Source organism: Ascidiella aspersa, chromosome 3, assembly GCF_963924565.1.
Source record: "Ascidiella aspersa chromosome 3, kaAscAspe10.2, whole genome shotgun sequence".
In the NCBI taxonomy this organism is placed as follows: Eukaryota; Metazoa; Chordata; class Ascidiacea; order Phlebobranchia; family Ascidiidae; genus Ascidiella; species Ascidiella aspersa.
The window spans coordinates 17,166,414-17,176,736 of NC_139449.1; the positions used below are offsets into that span (position 1 = coordinate 17,166,414).

At 33.1% G+C, this 10,323-nt stretch overlaps 1 protein-coding gene across 1 annotated transcript; it reads left to right on the forward strand.

Annotated features, from left to right (window-relative positions):
* Positions 1 to 695: 695 nt before the first annotated feature.
* LOC146160460 (casein kinase II subunit alpha) lies at positions 696 to 10,083 on the forward strand. The gene is made up of 13 exons (XM_083383517.1): positions 696 to 784; positions 915 to 1,023; positions 1,297 to 1,408; positions 1,541 to 1,645; positions 3,737 to 3,787; positions 3,879 to 3,938; positions 6,977 to 7,060; positions 7,129 to 7,239; positions 7,586 to 7,687; positions 7,763 to 7,859; positions 8,230 to 8,382; positions 8,732 to 8,821; positions 8,893 to 10,083. The coding sequence occupies exons 2-13, from the start codon at positions 929 to 931 to the stop codon at positions 8,895 to 8,897; spliced, it is 1,065 nt and encodes a 354-aa protein (XP_083239643.1). The 5' UTR covers positions 696 to 784; positions 915 to 928; the 3' UTR covers positions 8,898 to 10,083.
* The last annotated feature ends 240 nt before the right edge of the window (positions 10,084 to 10,323 follow it).

A 10,323-nucleotide genomic window follows, 5' to 3' on the forward strand; every position in this document is an offset into this window, starting at 1 on the left:
TTAAGCATAAATAAACTACATAAAGTGATTAATGTCAATGGGATATTAAACCACAACTGCAACTGAATAAGCATGCCAGCACTGTTAAGCAGTGACTACAATATAAATACCTGATTACAAAAAATGGCGCTGTTCTAGAATCCTACCACAACGAAACATCATTCGAGTAAGGGTGGGTCAAGTATCATTATTAAATAAAGAATATAATAATACTCGACCCACCCACACCCAAATGCTAACTCGCACCCTAACTCAAATTTTGTGCGTTGATTTTAGAACTATGGTAGGATTCTAGACCAGCGCCCAAAAATACATACTTCATTGCTTCTGCTAAGGAAATGCTTTATTAAAGTTATTTTATTTATTTAAAAAAAATAGCCTACCCACAAATTAGGTCATTTGTTTCTACCAATTATATGTGACCAACGAACTAACCAATAATATATTTAAAAAAAAATACATTTAAAAAGCTAATCTGTGTTTGAGATATTTAGGAAGTAATAATGACCAACATAAATAAAAAGTGCCACATATGGGCCAAATGGGTAAATTTTTAACACGTTTATTTACTGAAACTTCAAGAAACCAATTTTCAACTTTATGCATTTAAAATACTATACACTGCAAGTTATGTTATGCATTGCTTGGACTTTACTGTATTTTTGTATGATGCATTTCATGATGAAATATTACTGTTTTACAGTGTATGTAAGGTTAGTTATTTCTTGCTTGCTGACTGTTTTGTTTGTGAAATCTTTTAAATACTCCTGCAGCAAAATTAAAGGTAAAGTTGATATTATATCCATCTAATCCATAAATTTTGTTATAGTTTTATATACCTGTCAATGTGTAAACAGATTAAAATACCAGTGCTAAATCTTATTCCATTACAAACAAAGGTATTTTTATTACAGCGAAAGGCAAAAAAATGGCCATTCCAAGCCGTGCAAGGGTGTATCACGACGTGAATACACACCGACCACGTGACTACTGGGACTATGAATCACATGTTGTTGAGTGGGGGTAAGATACAAAATAGACAATTGCTTATTAAATTGAAGTTTCCATTCTTTGCTATTAAGTTGCTTGCTTTTGTCATAAAATTTATTTTACCGGCCCGCAAGCTAAAAAGGTTGAGAACCACTGCTGTAGAGTATGTTAGGATTAATCCCTCCCTCAAACAAAATAAAATATTTTAAATACTTTCGAGATATTTTTCCGCATTCATCTTAAGCTCATCATTTCCTTTCAAATTTAAATAATAACACTGAGTTTTGTATGTCATTTTTTTAACAGAAACCAAGATGATTATCAGCTGGTTAGAAAGCTTGGACGTGGAAAGTATAGTGAAGTTTTTGAAGCTTTTAATGTCACTGAAAACAAAAAAGTTGTAATAAAAATATTAAAGGTAAGATTGAAACATGAGAAAACAAATTTATATTTAATGTAATAATTTTCAACATTTCAGTTACATTTTAAGTTCATGATTATTTTTTAAAGGAACTGTAAATATCAGTCAAAACATTTTTTTTTCATGTAGCCCGTAAAAACAAAAAAGATCAAACGGGAAATCAAGATCTTGCAGAATTTACGAGGAGGTGGCCCTAACATTATTACACTGCTTGATATAGTTAAAGACCCAGTGGTAAGTTGAAATTCTTTACTTGTAATATATATATATCCCTTAATTGTAATATATGTATAATGGTATTGTTGGTGTTGAATAATACTTAATCGAGAAATTGTCTTCCTGAATTTTCCTAGATACAGAAAGCTTTTAAAAAGTTTTACAAAGTGCACAATTACTACCTAACATATTTTTCATTATTGGGCATCGGGTTTTTCATCATTGATTTTTAACTGAACAGCAATTTCATAAAATGTTCTATAGTTTTTTTTTTATATTTACTCAAAAATTAATATTATTGTATTTTTGATCCAAAATTTAAGTTAAAAAAGTTCAGCACAAAATTTTGTATTCTGCCTGATCAGGGCTTAATCACCAAAATTTGATCGAGCAATTGAAATTTGACAAAGAAAGTCTAAAAATATTCACCCTAGTCTTCACTCAAAGCAACTGACCTTCAAAATTTTTTCAAACTGTATCTGGAAGAATAAATACAAAATTTGTCATTGTCACTTAACGAAAATAAAAAACGCCATTTTAAAAATTCCAACCAAAGTCGATTTTAAAACCCCTGTGTCCATTACCACTTCTTGGGATCACTGATTGTGATCACTGACACCAAAGTAATGTGTTTAATTTACTATCCCCTTATTTTGGCCTATTTTTGACCAGCCATAGATGTGCCACCGTTTCATATTTTTTGTTGGCTAGCAATTGAGAATTTATTTTTGTTTTAATTTTTTAATTGGAAATCATCTGGTATTTCTTTGAAGTGTACACTACTAAACAAATCTTTTAACTTATCGGTAAACATGGCAAAATCTGCATCACAGTGAAACATAATTTGTTTAACAAATCACTGTTGATAAGTAATCTATTTTAGGGTGATGTAAAATTGTACCTACTTTATGAATTTATAAAAGTATATATCATTTATCCTGTTTTTAAACTGCTTTCAATTAAATTGAATTGGTGAAAAGATTTTGCTTGTGTTACAAGTTTCACCAAAGCCTAGTTGATACAAACTGTCAGTTGTAATTTAAAGCTTACTTAGCTGTTGGTGTCAGTCATTGGGGTATAGTCACAGATGGTTTTGGCAGCATATGTAATGTCCACCTTGTCTAGTTTTGTTATTCTCTTATTGCGCTACAGATTAAGTATTGATTAATGCAATATTGCAGCTTGCATTTTCACACTTTTACTTTAGCGGAGATACTTGCAAGTATCCAATCCAAATAAACTTTTCAAGTATGCACTGGCATTCAATTATTTCCAATAGGTTTATTGTATTCAGATATTGAATAATAAACACAACATCGCAATTGTGTTGCTGTTCTTTTCATTTATCATATCTAGGCGATGGGGCATTTTGCGATGGTCAGTCCTGTCATAATGAACTCTTGTATACTGGTATAATCTCTAAGATAAATTTTGCCCTTGACGCATCCCGATTGCCATGGGAATGATCGCTAAAATAAATAATTGGAATGAGAAGTGTGGCACATGTGTGTGCATTTGTGTGTTACTTACCGAGTTGTTATGCTATTGTCTGTATATATATATTTATTTTGTGATTTAATTGACCCTGATAAAGTAAGAGACAAAAGAGTAAGGTTGAGGGGCAATGCATGATATGGTTAACTAGCATGCATTTATTTTAGTATGGTTTACCCTTTGCCGCCTGATTATTTCTTTAAAAAATCTAAAGAAAATAGTTTAGGTTTTAAATACTCGTATATAGCAAGTTGCAGTCTAAAAATACAGCAGCTACTATACAGTAATGATATGTAGTAGATATGTAGTTGTTGTCAGATATTAATATTTTAAAATCTATGCACTTTGCTGCGCTTCACATTTTGGCAATGGCTGCAAGCCTGAATCCAACTCTGATTCATTTGTATTGTTACACATATGAAGCTGACAGACCACAGTTGTTATACCTAATTTGTTCTTCTTATCGTTACATTCACTGTATCACTTCAATATCGGAACCTATTAAAACAGTTTTGCATATTGTATATTCATCTATATTTAACACACTTTTGAATTTTTCTATCTTTTGAAATCCATACCACGTTTAAATTGAATGTTTTGTTATATCTTTTTTAGTCACGGACACCAGCGCTTGTCTTCGAACATGTAAATAACATCGATTTCAAGGTATGAAAAGTGTTTAATTTAAATGCAAATAACTTTTAAAGTGTCATTTAAGTTTTGTTTTAATTACTAACCTATTGCTTTTTTTATAAAGCAACTTTATCAAACCCTAACGGACTATGACATCAGATACTACATGTTTGAAATATTAAAGGTATGTGGATAAATTATTGCTTAGAAAAACTGTCTAGTCCTTTTTTTATTAGAGCAGGGGTGCACAACCTGCAGCCTTGTACAGTAACTTATGCGGCCGTACTCATGTTCAATGAAATACAAGTGGTGGGGGCCAGCTGCATGTTGATACAAACGCTACATCAAATGTGTTCCACAGTATCATTACAAAAGTGTTTTAAATAAAAAGCTTGTTTTTATATAATATTTATAAGAACTAATCAAAATAACAAATGTTTTAAACAGTTTTACAGGTTTTTAAAGTTCTGCAACATTTAACACAATATTTTCTTGAACTACGCCTTTAAAATAAAGAAGAACAATGTCAGAAAAAAATAGGGAGTTTAACTAAAACTGGGAGCTAGGCTTCTTTATAATGGCGACAGCAACTTATTCCATGATGTGTCTGATATGCAGCCAAATCGTAAAGACTGTTAAAGTGCATAATGCAAAGTAGCATTTTCGGCATCACATGTCACACACCTAAAACTTAAGGGCGAGTCTAGAAAGATCTTTGTAGAAAATTTCAAAAAGCATGTTAGGCAGCAGAAATCGTGTGTTTCTACTTTCGTTAACTGTGTGACTGAAAGTCACTGTGAAGCCGAAGACATTATCTAATCTTTGCTATTCCACATTTGGTGATGACGGAGACTGCACCAATACATCTCCAAACGGAACTGGTGGCGTTAAAATATAATTACCAACTTGTGAATCAGTTTAAAAGAGAATAAATTTGTCAGACACATGAACTTTTTGGTAGCACCTACATGTGCGAAGCAGCGTTTTCAAAAGTTAAATAACAAAAGAGCAAGTATATATTGAAGTAGATTGTTTTCGGGTAGCATTCAAGACCTAGGAAGTCATTGAAAATTAACATGGGTTTTGTTTTAAAAAAAGCATGTTGGGCAACTACCCGAATTTTTTTTTTTTTAAATTATGAGAAATTATTTACTGGCGGCCGTAAAAAAAGTTAAAATGGTATTGCGGCAGTCAATAACTAAAAGGGTTGCGCACCTCTGCTCTAGAGTAATATATTAAATTTTTATTTCCTAAAATATGTATATAAATTATGTTTTGGTGTGTATACATTTTTGTTAAGTCGTCGTTTTTTACTAGTTTGGTGTACTATAAAATGACAAATGTGATATATATTCATTTTAAGGTCTTATTAATCCAATCTATTTGCCATTCCAATACTACTACTTCTTGTTCCACACACAACTTTTGTCATTAATATTTGAACTGGCACAAATAAATTAGCTTGTACTTGTAATGGGCCTCGGGGCATGTGCTGCTGAGCAGAACTGGAGTAATATCAGTTGAAATGTCTAATTACAGACTCGAAATAGAAACTGACAAGGATGTTTATGAACAAAAAATTATTGTTTTTTTTTAAATAGGATACTTAGAGTACATTCTTAAGTAGTTAGATTTCAAAGTAAAATATCATACTTGAGTTTGTTATTATTGATAAAAATCATAAATTAGCTTAACAAAACAACACAGGTAACATAAATAATTACTTATTTATCTAATAAGTATATTACTGTTTGTTCTAAATCATAATAACTTTAATTTTATTGCTTAAAAAAATGTTTTTTCTGACAAAAAAACAAAACAAATTATGCTAATGCATGGCATACTACAATCTTGAGGATTTTCTGCTTTTTCAACACAACTTTTAACTTCATCTAGAACAGTAAACTGTGTATAGTTATTCCAAAGTGCAATTCAGGGCTTTATAACTGTTTTTTACTGGTAGCAGACTAAAAAGCCTTAAATTACAGTAGTGAAATTACACTTACAGACCTACTAAAACAACAAATAACACAAGGGTCATTTATGTATTCAATTTACCCCAAGGCGAAAGTGCATTTAACAATTATATTGATTAACGGTGTGAAAATGTTGAAGTATAACCTTCTAATTTTGCTGATTTAGTGTCCTGAAAAGTACCATTCTCAAATCTTGGGACTTGCCTGATTAACATTTTACCAAGGGGGATTAGTTGACTTTAAAGGCGTTTATATTTTTTTTGAGAAATTATTCCCTAAACCAATAGTTCTCAACCTGTGTTTTTGCCATCCCCATTCCCCAAGTGAGTCACAAGAGGTTGTCTATGTGGCCATGTATTTTTTGCTAAACAAAAATTGTCAAGAAAAAACAACAACATTCATATATAACCTAAAAAATTAGCAGTAGAAGGAGCAAGAACAACTTTAGTCTCTTGGCGTTAATGACATTTTGCTTTAGTGAACTAGTTGTGTTTAAGACATCACCATTACTTTTCAATCAATGGCCGAAGCATAGCTCAAGTCTAATGGCCTTGTCTAGTGTAACTAGTAACGGTGGCCAATTAACCTTAAAAACTCGTTTTTTGTGACACAAAATATATAAGGTTATATAACAACATTTTCACAACTTAAACAATTCAGAGAAAAGGGAGATAATTAAAAACAATAATAATACTAAAAATCTTAGTAATCTATTTAAGATTAATTTAGTTTAAAACACACTGAAGTAAATCAATTATTATTGTTTTGTTCAAGATACATTACGAGTTTATAGGAAGTCAATTTTATGGTTAATCTAGTCTACATTGGCGAAATTGAAATTTTTATATGGGTTAATATGCTCAATGATTTTAAAGATGAAAAACAATCATGAGTCAGTTATAGTAAAGTAAGGTTGTCTAAACCAGTGCTTCACAACCAATGTACCATGGGACCATGCCAGGCGTTACCGCGGCATTCCCCAAGGTGTTTACTTGCATTTTTAGGGGTACTTTTTACTGATGATTAAAATTAACATAAGATGGTTCATCAAGGCATGCATTTTGACCTGATGCATTAATCCAGATGTAACTTTATGATTTTTTTAATATTTAAAATTTTAGTTGTTTACTAACTCACCTACCTGGAGTACAAATTTACAGCCATTGTTTTCAAACTTTATACCAAAAGAGGTGATAATATGACAAGTTTATAGGTTTCTAAACTCATGCTATCCATTGTTTTTTAGGCCTTAGACTTTTGTCATAGCATGGGGATAATGCATCGAGATGTTAAACCACACAATGTCATGATTGACCATGAAAACAGAAAGGTAATTGAAAAGAGGCAGTTTCTACTCTTCGCAATTTGTATGTGTTTAAGTAATGTGATTTGTTGCAGTTACGCCTAATTGATTGGGGCCTGGCAGAGTTTTACCACCCTGGCCAAGAGTACAATGTAAGAGTGGCGTCAAGATATTTTAAGGGACCTGAGCTTTTGGTTGACTACCAGGTCTGTAGGTCTTTTTTGTATGCGTTTTACACTCGGACTGTTTTGATTTCTACTTATCAAAATTATGAACGTTTACTTTACTTGCGTATTTTCACAAAATCCCAGCATAATAACAGGTTTGTTAAACTTACTTGTTTTATATCGTTATAGTGTGACGTCTTAGTGCGCGTATTTTAGATCCTATTTTTGACCCGGCCTGCAACAACATTTTATTTTTCATATGCGACCCGCTGTAAAAAGTAATTGCCCAACCCTGGGTTACAGCGTTTCACGATGGCTAATAATATACTAATATATAAACCTTAAAATATGGGGAAAAATATAATAAAAACTTGTTTGTTGATAGTATTATGACTACTCTCTGGACATGTGGAGCTTGGGCTGCATGCTTGCCTCTATGATCTTCAGAAAAGAGCCCTTTTTTCATGGACATGATAACTACGATCAAGTATGTTTTCCAAATTTAAATTAATTTTAAAATTGTTTATTTTAATTTTACATTTAATGCATTCTCTTTGCCTAGTTGGTTCGAATAGCCAAAGTGCTTGGAACAGAGGACTTGTACGAATACTTAGACAAATACAACATTGAACTTGACCCAAGATTTAATGATATTCTTGGCAGGCAAGAAAATAAGTAGTTTTTGTTTCTTTACGTGTTTCTTTGGAATGTGTATATAATGCTAACCATTTGTTTACCTATTGAAATCTTAATCTTTAGTAGAACAAGAGTCCCATATTACCAATATAACGCTTACTGTATTAAAGTTTAGTGTTTATCAGTGACGTGCAACAACATACATACATTTACGTTTAGCCATACAGCTTACAAAAAGAACACAAACAATGTTCTTTGCAACAATCTAATAAGGCATCTTACTTAGTTTAAATTAAATGAGGCAAGTGCAAACAATAAAAACACTCTTAACTCCACATTAACACGAATAGTTATTGGCTGGACTTAAAAAGTATGCTTTCGCATATGTTTGAGGCAGACATTCTCGCAAGAGATGGGAGAGATTCGTGCACACAGAGAACACTCACCTCGTCAGTTCAGAGGCCATTGACTTTCTTGACAAATTGATCAAGTATGACCATCAAACGAGACTGACGGCTCGCGAGGCAATGGAACATCCTTATTTCTGTAAGTTGTATAACCTTATTCTGATCAAGCCGCAAAAAATCTGCGGCGTTCGAAAATTTCGCGATCTCGTTAGGTAATTATATAGCAAAAATAATTTTTATTTAAAGAAAAATTTTTAGCTATCAATGGATGACTTGTTTAATGTCATTGTTTTTTTACCGCATTAAACAAAATACTCTTCGAAAAACAATTGCGAGTAAACGATGCAATTAATATCAAAGCTGTAAGAATCGATTATTGCATCTTGATGAACCCATGTCGACCAGATCGCACAGAATTAGCTGCGGGATCCGGGACGCATAATGTCAATTGCATGTCCGAAGTAAATCTTGCGTGTTTTTTTGCCCAGACCCGGTCGTAAAGGAGCAAGGAGGTCTCTCGTCAAATGCTACCTTGCCATCTTCGTCCACACAAATTGGACAAATCGCTATTGGATCAGGTGAGCAATGAACACATTTGCTTGCCGAAAAGCAAATCTGCCAATGAATTAATTGTTGTATTAATATCCAGTGTAACGGATGTCGCCTGGATAACGAAAGTCATAAGTAACGTCGCAGTTGAAAGCGGACGGAAATCGCAAGTTTTTCACGTGACCTCCGTTTGCAAACCTACCCTTGAAATAAGTACACCTAACAAAACCACCTACTACAACCAACACACTTGGTTATTTTGTGTATTTATTTCATCTTGCATCGTTCTTATTATCCGATAGTGTTTGTTCTACGCCTCCCATGGCTCAATCGGTGGCACATAGCGGCGGCCAAACGCCTCGTTTTGTTGATTTACGTTACCGGCGCCTTATTTGTCTTATTTTGCTCTACACCGGCCTAGGCCCCAGGGCATCAAAATGTGCCCTTTGCGTTTTCTCTAAAACTTGTCAACAAGTGATTTGACGCTTTAACATTCAAAATAGCAAGTTAATTCGCTGATAGACAAAGAATATCTAGAACTTGCTACTAGGCTTAAATTAAATTTGATTTTTAAAATGGATGTACCAGATATAAATTGCCTGCTTGTAGTTACCATTCGTAGAAGTTACAGTTGCTATGCGCTTGTGTTCTAGTATGCATACATATGACAGGTCAGTTGCGTGTCATTGACGTGCAGACAATTTCAAGAGTTTAAGTAAATTTATATTTTTTGCCAAACTTCTCGTTTCAAACGAGATTGTCGAAACTACAGATATGAATTACTTTTTGTGATGAAATGTCGTTGCGCCTGGTGCCACCGTGATAAAACGCAATTAGTTCTTTTTCATGCACGTTTGCCGTTAAATTGTCGACTGTTTTTCATTTACTCTCATATTCTTGGTCGCTAAAACTCCCATTCGCCGTAATTTTTTTTATTTAGGATGCAGTATTTGGCTATTGACCGCGATTATCAGTCTCTGAAATCTTGGTGAAAATATTAACGACGTTACATGACAGTTGCTGACGTTGGGTTTGATCTCGTTGTTGCATGTCAAAATAGGCGCATTCTCATTTTTTGTTTTATTATGTGCGAATGTACGGGTATCGATTTTTGTCAAGAAAAAATTGCTGCCCTTTAGCGTTAAAATAAGGCTTCTTATTTCCCCGAATGTCGGCGACACTTCCACCGCCAGAAGGCGCACCACACCACATTTCGGCTTTCTATCGAATTTAGGGTCTTACTGTTTATTGTGTTTTTTGAAAGTAAATAAACTCATGTGGTGAATCTGTACGTTGTATTTTCGAAATTGCGGTAGCTATAGTCTGGCAAAAAGTAAACAACGTTTGGTGCTTTGTCATGTAAGGTACATAAACTTTGCAAAAATATTCGATTGCATAAATTAACCACAACCACGCAAAGGCAAAAATAAAACAAGCAAACTGTACGTGCCACTTAATCCGTTTCCAAAAAAGCGCTCAAATCATCTTTATAATTTTTAAGCAAAGCGCAACAAAATGATATTATTAAACA

Excerpts from the sequence above, each read along its gene's own strand:
- LOC146160460 (XM_083383517.1), top strand. The coding sequence starts at position 929 with ATGGCCATTCCAAGCCGTGCAAGGGTGTATCACGACGTGAATACACAC. Across the intron at positions 3,939-6,976 it reads ACATGTTTGAAATATTAAAG|GCCTTAGACTTTTGTCATAG; the intron begins GTATGTGGATAA and ends ATTGTTTTTTAG. Across the intron at positions 7,240-7,585 it reads AGCTTTTGGTTGACTACCAG|TATTATGACTACTCTCTGGA; the intron begins GTCTGTAGGTCT and ends GTTTGTTGATAG.